Consider the following 20,991-nt stretch of genomic DNA (forward strand, 5'->3'; position numbering starts at 1 on the left):
TCAGATAAGGGCTTTCACGCATATGTCGGTAATAGTTCCCTTAGAAGTCGGCCCAGGACACACATTCCCCAGGGTGTCAGTCGTGACTCTTCACTTTCCCTTTTTCCTTCTTTTCCATCCTTTTGTGTTTCTTCTTTGTTGGAATAGCAAACCCACCTCTATCTGTCTGACTTTTTTTTTTTTTTCGTTAGTATACATTCGCTCCCCTCCTCCCCTTCCTGTCGCTGTCACTTCTGGGCCGTAGTCCCACTCGCGCTTGCACTCCTTCCAAGAAAGGATAGACTTAGTAGAAATAGCCAATATGCCAATTAGCCAAATAAAACTGGGTTTACTTTTTGATCCCATTGGACGCCTCCGTTTGATTGCGATGTTTTGCCATAGTTTTGCGTTATTCGCAGGTGCCTTTCGGCTTCTGTGTCATTTCTTCATGCTTCTTTCCACCTTTCGAAGACGCCTTTTTGTCGTTGTGAGTAGCCTGTGTCCTCTTGGTTGCCAAGAGGGACGCGCTACTCATGGGTTATGGGCTGTCCGCATGTGAAGCTCTGACACAGCTCCGTCACATCTCCATGATGTTTATCACGTTATGAAGGCTAATAGTACAAATGGCCTTGGTAACTTTTAGGCGTTTCTTCCCGTTAGGCACAACGAAGGAATAACTCCTTTCGGTCGTTCTGCATTAGGTCAGCCCACCTTACGTGAACACAAAAGTACTATACAGGCGAAGTGGTGTATGTTTAACGTTGGCAACATGTCCCTAAGCTTGGGGAAAAGACAGAACACAAGACGTTACTGTTTGTTTTTGTGTTCTGTCTCTTCCAGAAGCTCAGGGGCATGTTGCCAACGCCTCGCATGGTTCTACGTGCCTATGAAACCGCTTAACAATGCAGAAAAAAAAAAACAGGACAGACATCAGTTCTCGGGCTACCATTCCAATACAAACGACGCTCCTAAGTAGCATTTAGCTCTGCTGGTTACTGATACATAGCCGATTTATAAAAGACTGTTACACTGACGCCTATGAGAGTGTTGGGAAAACATTTTTTGCTGCTTCAAAGTAAGCAAGGAAATGACAGAAGGCACAGGATAAACGTGTACGCAGGTAACTGTGATACACATACGTATTTCGGTTCTCCCCCTACATTCTTACCACTGCTCGTGCAATGGTTCTGTTTCAGTCCTATAATACGCTATCGCCGTCGACCAGCCCTTCCAAGTTGGGGTCTTGGTGTTGACGTGCCAGTCTCCGCAGGGACGCACTTGGGAAGAGTCTCTGATGTCCAAGTTCCCATGCAAATCATTCTTTCAACGTGTGGCTTTGTTGCGTATCCTTTAGGACACCTGAGAGTAATGCTGTCTCCCAACTGGTACGAGACCCGCCACTCCTCGATAATAAGGCGTGGATCAATGGGGGCGAAGTTGGAGCAACCTTCTTCACCTACACAGAAATGGGACAAAAAAAGATTTTGCACTTCATCTTGCAGTTTTTTCCTCTTCCTTTGTTTAGAGTATCATACGCCACATTAGGAATAGCTTACACAGAAATCATTCAATAGGACAGGCGTGGTGCGTTTCGACTATCACAAAGCAACATGGCTGCCGCAATGGCATTTACGTGTCATGTCAAAGAAAGACGGGGGGGGGGCAGTGGAACTGACCGCATACGTCTTGCAAGAAGGTGCGTTCCCAAGCAGCAGCGACGCTTGTTGCATTCACGCGTCCTTTCGAAGTTCGTGAACAGTCCCGAAGGTCAACTTTCAGCATACGGTGTTTTTTACCGCAGGGTTACAAAGAGCTGAATAAGGTTGCTGCTATTGGACACCCGTGGGGCACCTCTCTACACTTCCGGGACACATAGACATGAAAGACCATAACATAACATAACATAACTTAACATAACATAACATAACAGAAACATAACAGAACGTAACAGAAATGACATAGGAAATTGACTGAAGTTCACGGAACGAGGGTGCGCTGTATTTCCTCCCCGACGAGACACTCTAGCAGCGGGAGGAAGCGGGCGAGTGCACTCGTTCATAGGGGTGGGCGAGTGCGCTGGTTGCAGCACGCCTAGTTTCGGTATCGCTTGTGTGCTCGCGAAGTGGTTTGGGTTGTGTTGGTGTAGCTACTCGAGCAATCCTCTCTCCCCCCTCTGAACGAGTGAACGAGTCCGCTTCACCCCGCTGCTAAAATGTCGCGTCAGGGAGGAAATACACCGCACGCGCGTTCCGTGAACTTTTGTTCAGCACTGTACCACTTCTGCAGTTCTGCTGTGTCCTGTGTGGCACTTATTATCTGTTTACAATAACGTTTCTGCGGATGCCAACAGCATCGATATCAATAGTGTTCCACCTCTTGCGCTGCTGTACAAACAATGTGAAATACGACTGAAAAAAAAAGAAAGGAAAAGAAGAAAAAAGGGCTTACATCTCAAGTTTTGTGAGAAATTCCACGTTCCGCCTTCTTGACACGTGACCACACCAGAGTCTCCCGCAAGAACGTGTCCAGCAGCTTCGCAACGAGCTTCGAAGGAAGAACCCGCGGAAACGTTGGCTTGTCCAACGTCTATGATTACGCCGTGGGAGACTTTCTCAAAAAACGCATGTGCTGAGCAGTTTTTACCGAGCTGCGTGTGGACTGTCTCTGAAACATTGCAACATAATGAAATTGTACGGAGTCTCGTTTTCACCGTTGTGTGCATGTTAATACCACGGAATAATATGATTTCCTCTAACACATGAAATTGCAGATATCTAAAAGGGAATGCACATGAATGTAGGTAACATTCCCGGCACTCCAGATAATCATTGCATGCCGTGTCCACCTGTAGCATGTTGATGTTGAGAGGATCTAACCCACGGATATTGCTCGGCACCTATGCTCTATATTCTTTGCAAACATACTCCTGCGAAATGTGACGACATTTCTCACAGAATATGCTTCAGTTAACACAGATTTGATATTCGATTGAAATTTAATACAGTTTACCGAATACAAGTTGTAGGCAAATATACATGCTCCTAAGCAGGTGCCACCGTCAGTCCTTCGCCAGATGTCATTGGAAATGATGTTAAGCGTATACGCTGAGCACACTGCCGTCTGCACCGACGAGCTCTACACCTGTCAGTTCATCAGCCTCCTTCGTTATTTCATCGGTCCATTTCCTCTCACGGGTATCTCACGGCTAACTCAGTGTCTCACGGGTATCGCCTGGTGCACTGCACTTCCTCTACGTCCGCAGAGCTTTACGGCATCTTGTGGTTCCTGCGGTATGCTCTGCGCGAGGCTCCGCTAATGTGGGTGATATACACGGACTCCAGGGCAGCCCTGCAGAGCATATAGAGCATGGGTGCGCGAGGTACATTAGCTCGGATTGTCACGGACATCCGAAGTCGTAGGTTTTTGGATTCCAAAGGCGGCTTATATAGTTACTGAATATAGGGCATCGGAAATTCCACGATTGTTTAGAACTGACATGATAGTCACTGCATTACTACACGACGTGATCGAGCATACAGAACTACAACCCTTGTCACGGTTGCATACCGGGGTGTGGCGTAGGCGTTGCACAATATAAACTTCACATGTTTATTACCATATACGGAGGGCAATCAGCAGCATTCGTCATTGGCTAGTAGCAGAAGTTGTGGAAAAGAACTATCAGTGGCGAGGATTTGACGGATCTAATCACGAAACCGTGTAGTCCTTTCTATCTGGTCGGCGAAAACGAGTGCGCTAATCGTTTGGTGAACCAATTGTAGGGTACTGAGGAGGAAACGTGAGAATAAACGTGTAATGCGTCTGCCGCAAAGCGCGTACCCCTCACTTCATTATTGTCTCCTTAGGTTGGTGGCAGGCTAAGTTCCTTCCTGTTTAGGATATTTAATATAACCAAGTAAACGTGTGTAGTACAAGTTCAATACAGTTCCAATATAATGTAGCACAAACTAATTACACAAAATGCTTACACAAGAGAAGTCACACTCTAAGACAAGCTAAAACAAGTGTAATATTCCCACAAAAGAACGCCACTAAGGGAGCCAGTGGCAATTCAAGGAGACACGGCCGCGGCGGACACTAATGTACCGTGTCGACCATCTTCGGAGGAACTCTGTCTCTCCAAGTGTAACAAACTGGGTCTCCAAGAAAATGACTACCTGCTTGTGGAGCGACATGAGGAGAGGGTACTGAACGCGAAGGCGCCTGCTTTGAGCTACCGCTCTGCATCTGTTCTTCCACAAGACGTACCTTGCCACTGCAACGAGCAGAAGAACAAACCTGTCCCTGATCCGGTGCCCTAAACGGTAGCGGAACGGGAAAACCCGGCAAACGAGAGTCCAAAACGTCCTTGCTACAACGCAGTCGTCTAACACGTGAGACACTGATTCAATGTTGGGACAATTCGGACAAAGGGAGGTATTGGTAACACCCCACCGGTTTAAGCGATCACGCGTAGGTAGAACTCCCCAGGCCGCCTTCCACAAAAAGTCACAGACTTCGCGTGGGAAATTGTCGGGCCGGATATCACCCCACGATAGACCCAGGTTTCTCAAGTTATCCGACTGGGGTTCATCCAAGAGACATAGTAGTTCGCAGATACGTGATGCAGGGACCGATCGAGGATCGACCTGAGGGTCCTGAGCCTGTATGTCGCAAAAACGCTCTGCGATACGTCGATAAAACAGGGACGGGGAAGTGGCTTCAGGGTACCTATTCCCTAGTCCGCGAGGAACTAATGCTCTGCGAAAGTGGCCCATCCAGTACAACGCAAGCGCACGCGCTGAATGCTCAGTATCGTCAATAACACGAAGGACAGCCCGAAGGGCAAGCAGTGTACAAAAAGTAGAAATGCACGGGAGGCTCCAGCCTCCCTGGGATCGCGGCTGTTGTAGGACCGCGCGTCTAACAAGAGCTGTTCTTCCTCCCCAAAAGAAGGAGAATATCACCGAAGAAACCCTAGTGCATACAGCACGGGGCGGTATAGCAACCCGGGAAACGAACCACAGCTTACTACATAGCACATTCTTGATTAGATACGCACGCTCCTGAAAAGGTAGGTCAAACCTACTGGCTATCGAAACCTTGCGTTCAACGTCCTGAAGCAGGGAATCCCAGTTTTCTCGTGCCACGCCCCGTTGGTCAAACACTACCCCCAGGATTCGAAGGAATAAGCACTGTTCTATACCGCCTAAGAAGTCGCCACTAAAACCAGCAACTGGCAATGCCTTACTTTTTGTATTGTTAAGCCGAGCACCGGAAACACGCGAATACTCGCCAAAAATCTGAAGTGCTTCGCACAGGCTATCACTGTCCCTGAGAAAGAGTGTAGTGTCATCTGCATACGCAGATACCACCACCGAACCGCCGCAGGGGAGCGGGAACCCACGAATACGAGGGCAAGCAGCAAGCCTACGTAACAGCGGGTCTATGCACAACACGAACAGCATTGGGGATAACGGGCACCCCTGACGAACCCCACGTGTTATTGGAAACGGCTGCGCTATGTTGCTGTTTACGACGAGGTCGCTTGTCAAGCCTGAGTACAACGACCGAAGCAGCGATATGAAGGCTACGGGAAAGCCAAACATACGCAGAACACCAAAAAGATAAAAATGCTCCACGCGATCAAAGGCCTTGGCCTGATCAAACGAGACGACTGAACCAGGCTGGTGAAAGCTGTGGGCATATTCAATGGCATCTCGTGTCAATAGCAAGGACGAGAAGATAGTTCTGCCCAAAACTGAGCAGGTTTGAAATGGAGAGACGAGGTAAGGAAGTGCATTCCTCAAACGTGTTGCTATAAGTGAAGCAAGGATCTTGTAATCACTATTCAGCAACGTAATAGGACGCCAGGATTGTGGCGAGTTGCTATCGCCACTCTTCGGTATAAGGACAATGCGACCATGCTTGAAAGAAGGCGGAAGACGGTGCTCTTGTAGAAATCTAGTGAACAACGCGACCATAGACGGACCCAGGGCTGTCCAAAAGCATTTGTAGAACGGCACAGGCAGCCCGTCTGGGCCCGGAGCAGAAGAGACTTTTTGTTCAGCAAGGACTGCTTTAACTTCTGATAAGGTCACAGAACAACACAACGCCGATCCCAAATCATCTGGCAGTTCGGGCAACGAAGCCAGGAAACGTAACATCTCTTCGCTAACCTCGCTTTCTTGGCTTTCAGAAGAGAACAATTGTGCAAAGAAAGTGCGAAATACTTGAACGATGTCTGATGGGGCAGAGGAGACAGACCCATCTGCCAAGCGTACTTGTTCGACATGACTCTGTCGAGGTTGCCTAATGTCGGAGTTACGCATGTAGCGCAACACGTCGGGGTCCAAGATAGGACGGTTGCGGTTGAACATAACTGCTGCAGTCCGGGACGAAAAGCGCAAAGCTCGGTAATAGCGCTCTTTCAGGATGTCCAGATACTCTTGCATGAACAACGTAAGGGGCCCTCCACGTTTCACTATGAGCATTCGACGACGAAGTTCATTTAAATGTTCAGTGAGAGCAACCTTCCTGCGTCTACCAGCTGCGATCAAAAGCTCTGACCAGTGCCGCTTAAGGGTGTCCCAGACGACCGGGTCGAAGTCTGTCTCACGCAAAGAGTCACGGATTGCCACCTCTACTTCAGAAGTAACTTCGGGATCGTGTAATATTGCGCTATCTAGCCTCCACCAGCCGGGCCCTCGAGTTTCCAAAGTCGAGAGATCCAGCGCGACGAAAAAAGGTACATGATCTGAAATATATCCCACTGAGACAGGAAACGGTGACGTTCGGCATTGAACAATGCAGTCAGCGTATTCATTAGGCACATATGCTCTGTCCAGACGACTAAACGAGTTCCCACGGGACCAAGTGTAATTGAACTGGTTGCCATACAAATGGACCCAGGCGTCAGTTAAGGAATACTGCTGCACTATTCGCCTCAGTTCACGCGCGTTCCACGTAGGCCTGCCGAAACCTGGACCAGATACATCCCTGCGAGAATCTAAAACACAGTTAAAATCCCCTATTAATATAAGTGGATGCGGTTCAAGCATGAACGAATGCAAGTTTTGAAAAAAAGCGTTGATAACCCGGGACGAGCAGGCCCGTACACGTTAAGAACACGAACTTTACAGTTTGCAATGTAAATATCAAGACACACTACGCGGCCCGCAGCGTCATAACAACAAATACAATCACGAAGCAGCGACGGTCGGAAGACAACTACACCGACTCCCTCCGACCGCGCAGACCCCAACGAGAAGAAACAGTTAACAGAAAACCGCCTACGAAAATCACATACGTCTTTGGGCGAACTAAAGTTCGTTTCCTGGAGGAGCAATAGGTCACAAGAGGACACCCGAGCAAGGTGCAGTATCTCACGCTGCTTATCCGGGCATTTAAATCCCTGGGCATTCAGAGTGAGAAGGCTTAGTCGCATGAAGAATAAAAGGCTCATCATCATTCCTGGGAAGATCCGGAGTCCGTGCTAAGCTCCATTACGTGGTCGCTGTCAACTCGCTTCTTCTTTTTCACTTCCTTGGGGCTACTCGTTGAGCGCATTATTCTCTTGGAATCTGGCCGACTACAGTCCATCTGAACAGTATCCACAGGTGACCCATTCGTTGAGGATGCAGCAGCTGGCGGACCAGCGCATGGCGGAGGAGACACGAAGTTCTCGTCGGCAGGTACGTTGTCAACTGGAGGGCTAGAAGTCAAGGGAGGCTCACCCTCGGAATCCATTTTCTGATCCAGCGATGCATCCTCTGATTCGTAGCAAACCGTGTTGGAGTCTTCAGATGAAACTTCCATTGAATCATTCCTCTCCGCACACAGCGACACCTTTTGTACTGCGCTGGATGGCAGATGAGCTACTTGAGTTTCTGTCAGCACCCCTTGTGCTTCACCGGGCAAATCTTCAGCCTCCTGCTTCCGGGGATCGGCGGGGGCATCGTGTAGCGGCGGAAAAGCAACCGCTGGCGATACCAATACTTCAGAATACGGTCGCCTTTCTGTGCAGTCAGCGGTAGCATGGTTGGCTCCACACCTTTGACAGGATCGCTGACAGGACAACGTTGGGTGACCGAACGAGCTACACCTGTCGCAGAATTCTTCGCGGCAAGCAGCCTTAAAATGACCCTCTTTTTTGCAACGTCGACAGACTTTCTTCATGCCAACGTAATCAAAGGTTACGCGATGGCCAAGTACACGAAGAAAATTAGGAACCGGGTTGTTCACGGACATCTCAATTTTCACCACTCTGTCCCCATTCCTCACTGTTGGCCTACCCTTGTACCGACAATAAGAAATATCCAGGACTTTGCCATGTGAATGAAGGGCACTACGAAGACATTCATTTGGGATGAAAACTGGAAGATATCGACAGATGACGTTGACGACTCTGGGACCCACGGGGACGATTTCTACACTTTCATTCCCAACCTTAATACTGCCAGCCGCATGAACCTTCTTCATGGCGCTAGCTGAGTAGACTACCACCTGGAAGGACGTATCTCCCAGGTGTTGTACGCTGAAAACGGTGGCTTCTCCGGCGACCGCCTCACTTGCATCGACGATGTCATCTACAGACGTCCCAGCAGGGACAGACACATTAAAAGCCCAGTCTTTCGACGGCGTGCGATCTGACATTGCTGCCCCGGTAGAAGGCGTCACTCAGATGACGACAACGTCCGGGGCGACCACGAAAATGTATCCAAAGATCAAGAGCCAAGAGAACACACGTTCGAACACTATGCTTCTTCGTCTTCTCCTTCCTAAACCTTCCTTCCTAAACCAATATGCAACACACGTGAGATCCACCACTCGATCTTGCACACAATTCAATATTAGAATGCGTGTTACATGGAAAGTGCTCTTAAGTGAGCATCGTGATTATCGAGTGGGTATAGTGTTTGGTAGCTAGTAGTTATAGTATACAGGGTGTTTCACCTAAAGTGATAAAAAATTTTAACTGGCGACGTACTCGACGGAGGATTGTGGGACTTTCGACCATTAACTTCTGGAAACTTTTGCCACCATTAAGGAAGGCTTTGGACAAGTTTTAATTGGGGGAAATTAATTTTTTCAATTAAACTTTGAAAATTGCCAAGCGAACCTCACTTTTCAACAGAAATATGAAGTCCTCCGCGGATAACCACAGCCCCAACAAAAACTATGCACAGTATTGCATCACCCCACAACTTCCTGCTGTCCTCTCTCCGTCTGTCCACGTCTGTACGCCGCTCATAGCCACAGTTGCTTCGCGGCGCTAACACGCAATAAAAAAAGTATTGTATCAGAAATAGTCGAAAAAACAGTAAAATTTCCGCTTTAGCCCCGCCTGCTTGATTGTCGCAAAGAAGAGCGCAGGGGAGATGGGGAGAGAGGAGGAAGTGTTCCCGCCTCTTGTTACCTCTCTTTCCCCCGCTTTGACCTTAATGCTGGTGACAACCGTCTTGTCACAAAGAAGGCAAAACGCGGGGAGACTTCCTCCTCTAGACGCACATTTAGCGCGCGCTTCTTTGCGAAACTCAAGCAGGCGGGGCTAAAGCGTAATTTTTACAAATTTTTCGGCTATTTCTGTTGCAATACTGTGCATAGTTTTTGTTGGTCTGGGGTTGTCCGTGGATGACTTCATATAAAAGTAAAAAAAAGTGTGGTTCGCTTGGCAATTTTCGAAGTTCGATTGAAAAAAAAAAATTTCTCTCAGTTCAAAATTATCCAAAGCCTTCTTAAATGGCGGCAAAAGTTCCTAGAAGGTAATTGTCAAAAGTCCCACAATCCTCCGGCAAAGTACGTCGCCACTTAGAATTTTGTATCACTTTACGTGAAACACCCTGTATATTGGGCGGTAGTACACTTTGTTGTTGTACGCGGTTAAGCTTTGTGGTATACCATTTTCTGTCTGTTGGTGCGAGACGTGATGTTCCGCTGCAGGAACCTGGGCTACCTGGGCTACCGACCCCTGTGTGTCCGTTGTTCTAGGTGGCGCTTCAGTCGAATATAAATCATGGTCCCTGGTCGCTCCTCCAACGGGTGTCGTACCATTGATGCATGACGGTGGTTTCCCGTCCCAGAGGCCGTTGCTCACACATTCGATGGTCTCATTACCTTCATGTGGCGTCATGTTTCCATCGCAACGAAAACGCAGTCTTGTTCCATCTCTTTGTACAATCCTCAGGCCGTACGGCAATGGTGGTTCTGAGCAAATCTTCGCATCTGGGAAATAGACGGAATTGTTGATGTCTTAGAACTTAGACGAATCATGCGAATGCAGTTTTCATTTTCATCATCCAAGTCTTTGCAGCAACCAAGAGTTAGATGACATTTGCACTGCTCGCGGCACGGTTGTCTGAAATCGCCCATCAGTGGATCAGCAGCCCGCGCAACCTTGGTTACCCTCCGAAATGTTGTGTTAACATTGTATTTAACGGTAGATCACATGCTCCACATGTTTATTGCTCGAAACGAATGGTCTAGCAACACCCGGAGATTTAGGATGGAATCGTTGCGCGAGTAGTACATGCTTTTATTAAATGATATCAGCCAACTTCCTGTTAACTACTCAGTTCTTTCTGTCGTTCTTTCTTTCTTTGTTTACCCTCAAGTCATACAGAATAACAGAGGGGAGTGGTACATGATGCATCAACTATAAAAATAATGCTTCGAGCAACTTCCGAAACTTGGTAGGATCACGGATGGTTGAAGCGGGCAGGTAGGTCCAGTCCTTAACTGTCTTAGGGACGAAGGAGGTAGCATAGCAATTTGTTCGGCTACATGGAACGAGCAGTTTCTCAGTGTGGTCAAAGTAGTTGGATATGTGATGAGGAGGTGAAAACAAAGAGTACCTAGGAAGCGTGTTGTGATGCCGTACCTTTTACCTCTATTCGGATTCTTCGTGATACGTTTGCCAACTTGCATTCGCATACGTACGACTCGTGGGCGCTCACTGAGAAAAGAGCGCTCTTATCCGGAACGTTCATGACTCCTGAAAGATAGGAACAATCTACCATTTAAGCATTCAAACCAGCCTTACCGTCTTTACCGTCATGTGTGCGGATTCGAATACTCCAGTCAATGGTATCATTTAAAATGCTTGGTTCCCCGTGACTGCACATCAAGTTGACTGATGTGTCACGTTTAACGAACAGAACGCCTCCTGGACCCACAATATAATCTGCTGTAACACTGATGTGCACGTCTGACGCACTGTGGCATATTGGTAGCTTCAGTACGTTTGATGACGTCATAGTCCTGCTGATCCACTGGCCATCTTCGCAAGTCACATTGACTGGACCACCAACCGTACGTCCTACAGGTTCGCAGTGGAATGTAGCGCTGAAGCCATCTGGGAAGTTGCTCCGACCTTCAATTTTTTGGTAACCCACAAAAATTTTAGTGAAATTGTCGATGTCGCGAAGTGTGCACGATCTGTGGGACGATGACGCTGGTACCGGCTTCCTTGATTCTTCTTTCGAGGGCGAACTAGGTGCACCGGTTTGGTCCGATGAGACGGGTATTGGGGTCAGTACCTGTTCACCGGCCCCTGATTCCTCGCCTGTAGTAGTTGAATTGTGCACGTGGTCCAGACCTGCTAAGGATGGTTTCTCTATTTCTTGTGCTGAGGCATGTTCGCTGGTCCGGTGCGTCGACGCATGTTCTGCCGAAGAACGTGGTCCACCGCGATCTGTATCTGTTCTTGTTTGTGTTGAAGCTGTCACACCATGTGTGTGCACGCTGCTCATAACGCTTGTTGCAGCAGGCGATGCAGCAGGCGATGCAGCAGGCGATGCAGCAGGCGATGCAGCAGGCGATGCAGTAGGCAAAGCTTCATGGGACTTTCGATTACCCCTTTCGGCTATGTCTGCAGGGAGCAGTGCTGGTGGAGAGTGAAGACCTGAAGCAGTGAATTGCGGGTGCTGATGGCGACTTGTTCGAGCCGTTCCTGATGGCATGGTGCCTGCAGAGGACAGCAGAAAATATATGTTTATTCGAAGAAAAACAAGAAGAAAGGAGGACAATAGTTTGATACGCATATCTACATCATCACAAAATACACAAAATGCAGAGAACACAAACAGGTAGCTAATAAAAAGAAATTTTTACTATGGGTCAAACAACCGTAACTGAGGGCTTATAAGCCCTCACATGCTGCGGCACAAGCTCTTCCTTGTTCAGGACAAATTAACCGAGCCGTGAGGTTATTCGTAACTTTGAATTCGAATCAAATAGTATAGTTCATATTATTGGAACAGTATTCGCAGTTTTCTAATATCTTTCGGATATTTCTGAAGGGAAATGTATGCAGCTTCGTTGTCGCACTTTCACGTCAGCATTCTTGGCGAAACCGAGACAGTCGCGAAAATTTGCACAAAGTGAAACGCGCTGTGCAATACGGGTAATATGACCCGCTGACATGATCCGACCCGAAACGTAATCCGCTAGATCGTCATTGTGATCATCGTGTTTCGGACGGCGGCGCTAGCAGGGCCGCGTCTCGCGCACATCTCGGCGTCAACGGTGCCATGCGAACTTCCGAACTGACTTGTAAACCGAAAGCGGGTGTGTAGCGTAGTGACTAACATGTAGTGCATCGTACGCTGTCGCCTTTGCGTACGTAAGTGATAGCGTTGGTTGTTCTGCGCATGCACAAAACATAGAGAGCTTCTCGCATTGCGCAGAACCATCACGCTATCCCTTACGTATGCAAAGGCGATAGCGTACGACGCACTAAAACTCTCTATTGGTAAGTGACTTCTTTTACTCTCACCGTCGCGGTGCTGATATCGAAATTGGAGGCATCGAATGGGCTTTCAAGTGCAAACAAATCCGCTAGAAATAATCGAAACAGTGAAGCGCTCCGGCAGGCTGAAGTTTCAAGAATGACTGATACCAACCTCCAATCGTTATCTGCCGTCACAGGCCGCGGATTTCGTGAACTGGAATAGTTTTTTTTATTCCGTATTAGCGCCGCGAAGCAACTGTGGCTATGAGCGGCGTACAGATATGGACAGATTGAGACAGGACAGCAGGAAGGAGTGGGGAACTGGGAGTAAGTATGCGTCCTGGGCCGACTTCAGGGGAACTGCGCCGACATTCGTCTGGAAAGTCTTCGGAAAACCCAGGCAAAACCTCAGACAGCACAGCCGGTGGTAGGATTCGAACCCACCACCTCCCAGTCTTCAGCACAGCCTTGGGTACCACCAACGAGCTGGACGCCTTAGCCGCTCGGCATACCGCTGGTAGCTGGAATTGTCGCGGATTACACACACTATCTTGAATAACAGCCCTCTCCCGTGTTACTAACCGATGCCAAGGAAGAAATTACAAAGACAGTTATAATAAAAAGTTTTTGAAGGCATGGGGAGCGTCTCTTTGACATCGGACATGTGTATAGTGTCGGGTCTAGTGGAGTGGGAGTGGAGCCATCGCCCCCTCCACCACTTCCACAAGGACCCCCCATGAGGCCATGGATCCGCCCTCTGACACGTGTGAGCCACATCGTAGTCAACTGAGGCGCTTTGTTTCTCGTCTGCAAACACCGTTCACCCGCAGTTAGTTTCAATCAGCCGACGTACATGGTGCTTCACCCGTTTCACCTAAAGTGATAAAAAAATTCTAACTGGCGATGGGTACTTGTCGGAGGATTGCGGGACTTTCGGCAATTACCCTCTGGAATATTTTGCCGCCATTCCGGAAGACTTTGGACAATTTTTAATGCAGGGAATTTTTTTTTTCAATCGAATCTTGAAAATTGCCAAGAAAACGTCACCCTTCTTTACAGAAGTAGGAAGTCCTCCACAGCTAACCATAGATACTACAACAACTATACACAGTATATCAACAGAAATTTGCTAAAAAGATTACTAAATGTGAAGCTTAAGCACCGTCTAGTTTATTGTCCAAAAAAAAAAGAGAAAAAAAAGAAAAGTGCGTGGGAAATGCGCGCGTCTAGGAGGAAGCGTCCCCGCCATCATTTGTTTTGTTTTCTTTGTGATACGACGGTCGTCACAAGCAGCAAGGTCAAATAGGGGGGAAAGAAAGGTAAAACAGGAGTCGAGAACAACTTCGTCCTCTCGCCGCACCATCCGCGTGCGCTTTGTTGCGACGATCAAGCAAGCGGGGCTAAAGCAGCACTTTTGACATTTTTTTCGACTATTTCTGTTGCAATACCGTACATCATTTTTGTTGTGTCTGTAGTTATCCGTGGACACCTTAATATTTGTGTAAAAAAAGTGAGGTTCGCTTGGCAATTTTCAAAGTTCGTTTGAAAAAAAAATCCCTCAGTTCAAAATTATCCAGAGCCTTCTTAAATGGCGGCAAAAGTTCCTAGAAGGTAATTGTCAAAACTCCCATAATCCTCCGGCGAGTACGTCGCCAGTTAGAATTTTGTATCACTTGAGGTGAAACACCCTGTGTATTGGGCGGCAGTACACTTTGTAGTTGTAGCGGTTAAGCTTTGTGGTATACCATTTTCTGTCCAAAGCCTTCCTAAGTGACGGCAATGTCTCCTCCTGTTCTCTTCATAGTCTTCTACAGCTATTAACCTTTCTGGTTGTTGTTTACGATGCAGCTTCATGCAACGATCAAGGGATAATCGGAATCTGGAAGGCCACAATAACGGCACTCTATGGTACGGTTAGAACTATCAATCCCACCATGAGTGGTGCCTTCAGTGTGGTTCCAAGGGGAGCACGAATGCATTGGTACTAAAATGACATGTCGGTCGCCTCGAGAAGAGCAAATAAATAAAAACCATGCTTCCTATTTTTTATACTACCTACTGGTCTCTTCCAGGAATGGTCCTGGTGCCATCGCTCTACGTGTAGTGTTGGCCGGTAGGTGACACACAGGACGGTAACTCCACTCGTTGAATGGGAGGCAATAAGCATATTTTAGGCCATGGTGTTCGTATGGAGGTTGACACGAAACCTCGTATGTTCCACGGTTCTTCCTGATTAATATTACTGGAGGCTCCAGCAGGGGACATCCAGCGTTGATACCTGCATGTGCATGAGATGAAAGATATGGTATTCCAGTAATGATATGCAAAACTGACATACACTTGGACTTGCCGACTATGTGTTTGCCTTTTGCGTGACTTGGGGTGATAACGATCTCGAGATGGGACGTCCCCACTTTGCAAATGCTTTCCTTCGCGTAAATCATATAATCATCGCGTCTGAAAGTCATCTTGCCAAAATCTCCATTGTATTTTTTCCTAAAGCCAAACCAAACCAATTATATTGTGCTGGCTGTTCGTTTATACGTCGTCCATATCGTCTCAATGCCTTAAAATAACCAACTCCACAGGCTCCCCAAAGCTCCCCGACCTTTTTTTTTTTTTTTTGATCCACAGTTTTGGTGACAGGCATTTTAACGCCAATCGAACGAGTCATAGTTTATGAGGTTGGTTCTCGCTGAAGGGCATGCCATGAAGCGTCACTTCAAGTAGATAGTAAAAAGTAGCAATGATACACCGCAGTGAAATGTAGTAAATTGTAAAATAAATGAAAGTAGGACAACAGTTTGAGGGCAGAATTTCAATACAGAATTAAAAGAAAACAGTTTCCTTTTGTGTTCATTTGCTTTATTTAATAATGCAGCTCTCCTCGCAGTTGCAAAGAAGGTAGCGGGTAAAAGGTATATACATCAAGCTACAGTCAACATGGATGGTCACGAACCGCAGCGTAAACATTACAGAGCCTATTTTGATGCACGTACAGAGTGTGGAGCAAGAGCATGCCCACAGCCCAGAAAGACGAAAAATTGGCAGAGTAGTCGCACGGTTCCCTGTTTACGAAATGAAGCTGTCATCGACCGGCCAAGTGTACGTTATATAGCTACAGTGTTCACCCAAGAAGCGTTCATTATACCACTTTATGAAGCTGCTTCCTTTCTTTAAATCTCCTTTCTGTCTTAATACTGGAGTGCACAAAATATTGAAAAACTAAACAATATCAGGAAGAGCAACGATAATCCCTGCTCAAGGAAAGCAACAACAACAACAACAAATAAGTAATGATGATGATGTAGTGGGATGTTTCGCCGCTAAGGAAAGCAAAAAAAAAAATCGCGTCAGTGAAAAATAGTTTCGCTCCGTGCTTTCTTTGCTGATATTAGATTGACTGACAGCGATAATGAGTCGAAACTCGGAATAGGAGGGCAATTACGATTCCATAAAACTCCCTGAGGCGATACTTACGCGTTTCTCGTTGGACATGCACAACAATTTTAATTTTTGACTTTTTAATTATGCAAACGACAGTGCAATCGTTTTTCACAGCGCTCGCGCTCAAGCGTATACAGGGCGTTTCACCTACAGTGATAAAAAATTCTAAATGGCGACGTACTCGACGGAGGATTGCGGGACTTTCGGCAATTACGTTCTAGAAACTCTTGCCGCCATTTAGGAAGGCTTTGGGCAATTTTTAATTGAGGAAAATTTGTTTTTTCAATTGAACTTTGAAAATTACCAAGCGAACCTCACTTTTCTTTCTTTTTTTTTTATTTGTTACAGAAATATGAAGTCCTCCACGAATAACCACAGACCCAACAAAAACTATGCACAGTATTGCAACAGTTATAGTCAGAAAAAAATAGTGAAAATTACGCTTTAGCCCCGCCTGCTTGATTTTCGCAAAGAAGCACGCGCGTCATGTCCGTCTAAAGGAGGAAGTATCCCTGCCTCTTGTTTCCCCCGCTTTCCCTCGCAGGAAGGAAAAACAAATGACGGCGGGGACACTTACTGCTCCAGACGCGCACGACGCGCCCGCTTTTTTGTGTGAAAATGAAGCAGGCGGGGCAACGGGCAGCCTCAATGCCTTATAATACGAATATGGTAGGGCACTTGACCAGCAATCGAGAGGTGCGTGGTTCAGATGCCGCCGATGTCTGGCTTTATCGACGAGTGCCACATTTCTACAGCGGTAACGCGAGTTGAGGACAGCGAAAATTATCCCCTCTTCATTGAAGGGGATTTTGCGCTTGAAGAAACGTGACGCGGGAGGTTTCATACCGCAACACATTATGCTCGGGTATTACAAAGATCCTACAAGAGTAGAAACTACGCAGAGTCATCGCTCAATATCCGAGTGCCGGAATAACTATACCTGTTTAATAACAATATATCAACGTATGTGGACACACGATAGCTTGATAGCTTATCCTACAGTATCTGTAGGCTCCCTGTACCGCCCCCTGTGTTCATGTGCTCCCTGTATCGCCGTGCATCCAGAAATTTTCTTCTGGGCGACGGGCACAGCTGCGTCAACATTCACACTACATATAGATGTATTGTAGTGCAAAATTACCTGTTTCTACACGCTGACTGCAGATAACTGCCGAATGGTAAACGTAGTTGAGGGAGTTTGCGAAACTGTAAGGCTTTTCTCGAAAGCTTTTTTCGTTCTTTCCATTTCTGGTATTTGCTGCTATGTCATGTTTCAATTTGTCAATGCTTCTAATGTTACCTCGTGTTACCATTTATTCTTGTTGTATGTAGAAGTACGACGTATTATAATTTACTAAGCTTTTCCATTGTTTATATCATAGTTATGTGTTCAACATTGTTCCCGTGATAATTGTTTTGGTACATGCTGCCTCCTAATGCCGGCCGGGGTCGGCGCGCTCGTCAAGCGACCCCACCCATTGTACTAAATTGTACTAAAAAAAAAACTAAATGAGATGAATTGAAGGGGTTTGTTCGCAAGTGTAGGCACGTTTTGCGCATTTTCCGAGACCGCACATCGAGTGACACTATAGCCAGTTACTTGTGTACACTTTAATTTTGCAGACGTTTCAATTTTATAGACTATTTCACGTATACTACGCAACATTCCGATTGCTCGTAGGGTCTCAAATTCTTCAGGAATGAGGTGCTTTAAACGCATGGCACATATGATACTGGTGGGCTTATCCCAACGCTTCAGTGCGGCAAATGAAGCCTTCTTAACGTGTTGAAAATTTGGAACCTAAATTGAACCTCGAAGATCCCAATATTTACCCAAAGAAATTGCATTAGTAGCTCCGCCGTGCCACAAGCTACGTGCCAGTAGCGAACGAATGCAGTGAACATGTTGATAGTGGACTTCTGAATAGTGAATAGCGAACTTGCGAGTGGAGCACCTGAGAAGTAGTTTTGGGGGGTGGGGTGGGGTGAGAACTTTTGTTAGGAGTAGCAGAACAAGTCGGGAGACGAGTTCAATTTCTCCTTGTTTTTTTTTTTCTTACAAACAAACAAACAAACAAACAATGCAGAGCGCTGTCAGCGGAACGTGTTGCACGCGCTTTTAGATTTCTAATACATGGGCTCTATGGGGACATGAGCAAGTGAAGCCTGCTCATAGCCTGCTTTACGTTTTGTCTCGAGTTCTTGGGCATGTCACCAACAAGTGTCTTCCTGAGACGTTGCAAAACTTTATGAGGACCGGAATAGGGTGGTTCCAGAGACTTGCGCGGCCTGTCGATGCGTAGAAAACCAAAAGGCGGAGTGAAGCTCGGCGGGTGCAAGTGTTACTAGCAGAATCAAAAATAACCAAGCGGCAGGGGCTAAAAGAAGTACGAGTTCATACCTATCAGTGAAAGTTATCGAACAGGTAATTTTTACCTGAAAATGTGTTACGTTATCGAAACGTGATATGGAAACATCCCACGCAGTTCGGGTCAAGCACCTCGTGATCTGTGGCGTCACTGAACATCTGACCATTGACATTATCACCGCGTCAGACTTACTAAGTATCATGTGCGCAAAAGCACGAGAGCCCCTCTGTGCTAAATTATTTGACTTCAAAATCAAATAACCCTGGCTCAACCCATACTCGGGACATAAAGGTGTTTTCACAATTTCTAATGATCAGTACGATTCTTTTTCTCGTGGTAGACTTTCTCTATTGCGTCTTCGTCAGGATAGGCTGTGCGCTCGACTTCTGACCGAAGAGTTACACTAACCTCTGGGACACGTTGAAAGAAAGGAAATAAAAAATGAAGGCAGGCATATGTTCGTCAGTTAGTTAGTGGTTTAGCTTAACTTGTCCTTACATTTTAGTGGCGCCACGCACGCATGTCAAAAATGCATCCTGTATTAGTACGCTTGTAATGCATCATTTCGGCCAGAACATACGAATGCACTGTTCAGTTGAGTAGGACCAGCGTCATGGGGGGGAGGGGGGATTTATTGGCCGAAAAAAAAAAGAAAGGAGAAAGGTCAGCCATGCAGCACGCCGGCTTGCTATTCCCTAAACAAAAAAACAAAAAAAGAACATAAAAAGGAACTGGAGAACTTACGCCTACCGACGAAATGAACAACGTTGTTATTTGCGCCATTCGTGCATTCGATGAGGACGTTCTCTCCCTCGGACAGCTTATGACGGAAGTCAGAGCTGAGGTAATCTGCAAAAGAAGTGGAACATGTGGGGTCTCCGGCTGGTCGCCGTGTGCGACACGCACCAAGTCGAACGACAGTTGTGTTATTTCTGCAGGGCATTTTTTTATTATTATTTGATGCAATTGTTTAAGGAGAAAGCTGTGAGGGTCCAACAGAGGCAGTTTTTGTAGTTGGGTTATATGGCAAGACGAACATCCTGAAGAGGAGAATATGTAACTGCTAGATAATGACTACTTAACTACTAGATAATACTTACTTCCTACAAGATTAACTACTAGATAATAGATAATTACCTAAATCATTAACAAGCCCTCTAATCAGTATGGGTCTTCGGGAAATGTGAGACAGCAGAATTGGAGCCAGTCATTATTTTAAAATGCACTCTTTTCTAAAAGTCGTAAAATGGGCACTTACTTTTTTACGTACTCTGCGCGTGTGTGTGTGTCCTCAAAACATTTTGCCATGCAAATAAGCTGGCAGCGCCTCGCGAACGCAGGAAGATGGGGGTTTATTGAAAACAGAAAGGGAGGAAAGGTTAGTCAGGAGTAGGCCGACTTGATATTTCTTTAAAACAGAAATAGAAAGAAAAGTGGGAAACAACCACACACACACACACAAGGGGGCCTTAAGGTTGGTCGAGAGGCCGGAAGCATCAAAAAGCTCAAGAGGGCAGTCGTAACCGCCCCGTGGTTGTGTAGGACCGGCCCGAGTAGAGTGGCCAAAGAGACGTTGGGGTAAATAAGTTGTCGCAAGTGGTGTTGGAGGACGAGTCATTGAGCGAGATACCGGTTGCAGTATAACAGATAGTGCTCAATGTCGGCTTCCACGCAACAAGTTGTGCAAATGGGGAGAGTTCGTCTGGCGCATTTTATACACGTCGCATTCACGTCTGAAGGCCACGGGCATTGGAGCGACAGATCTGATTAAGTCGCCGCTGATCTGTTGGCCAGATAAACGTCCTTGCGACCATGATAAGCCTCGACGTCAGAGGTCGCGCCCTTTCTGAGCTCTTGATGCGCTGGGTTTAGGTTACTTGCGTGACAACATTTGGTAATGGACGTCTCAAAGTGCATGCAGGTTTCAGCATATTAAAAAAAAAGATGGCATCTTTAAATGATGACTGGCACCAACTATGTCACATTTCCCCATAAACCTTTACGTGCAGGTTTCTGTACTAAAAAAAAAAAATAGAGACGGCATATTTAAAATCTCACATTTCCCCGAAAACTTTTGAATAAAAAAGTGAAATAATGAACTTCAATGAACTTTTTTCCGCCTGGCCGTACAAGCGACTTGCAGAAACGGCATCTGTGAAAAAAAAAAAAAAAAATATGCATCGAATAAAGAGAAAACGTGCCCCTTAAGCGAAGAGTAAGCAAATTTACGCCTTGATAAATTTTTGAAAATGCAGCAGTCCTACCTGCATAGTAATTTAGTACCTTTTGACAACTCTACAGCAAAAACACAAACGTGGAACTTCATTTTAAATGATGTTCGCGACAGCAATAGCTTTCTTTTTATGATTTTATGAGTTTCTGTACATCGGAGTACTCAGGCTCCTCACGCAATTGCTGTTCTTATTGTCTCCCTTTTGCATAAATGAGTAAAACGGGTGCGCATGC

General features: G+C 46.5%; 1 protein-coding gene across 5 annotated transcripts in view; it reads right to left on the bottom strand.

Moving 5' to 3' along the window:
* Positions 1-1,018: 1,018 nt before the first annotated feature.
* Positions 1,019-20,991, bottom strand: part of LOC135368462 (sushi, von Willebrand factor type A, EGF and pentraxin domain-containing protein 1-like) — a 38,627-nt gene continuing 18,654 nt past the window's right edge. For 4 of the 5 annotated variants that reach the window (XM_064601750.1, XM_064601749.1, XM_064601748.1 and 1 more), the window contains 7 exons: positions 19,270-19,374; positions 14,769-14,987; positions 11,030-11,944; positions 10,859-10,972; positions 9,880-10,203; positions 2,428-2,643; positions 1,019-1,435 (listed from right to left, as the gene is read on the bottom strand). In XM_064601750.1, the coding sequence (XP_064457820.1) occupies positions 1,188-1,435; positions 2,428-2,643; positions 9,880-10,203; positions 10,859-10,972; positions 11,030-11,944; positions 14,769-14,987; positions 19,270-19,374 (2,141 nt within the window). In that variant the 3' untranslated portion in view covers positions 1,019-1,187. The remainder of the gene's footprint in view (positions 1,436-2,427; positions 2,644-9,879; positions 10,204-10,858; positions 10,973-11,029; positions 11,945-14,768; positions 14,988-19,269; positions 19,375-20,991) is intronic. The other variant, XM_064601751.1, reaches the window with a different exon arrangement.

This window comes from Ornithodoros turicata, chromosome 9 (genome assembly GCF_037126465.1).
Source record: "Ornithodoros turicata isolate Travis chromosome 9, ASM3712646v1, whole genome shotgun sequence".
NCBI lineage: Eukaryota > Metazoa > Arthropoda > Arachnida > Ixodida > Argasidae > Ornithodoros > Ornithodoros turicata.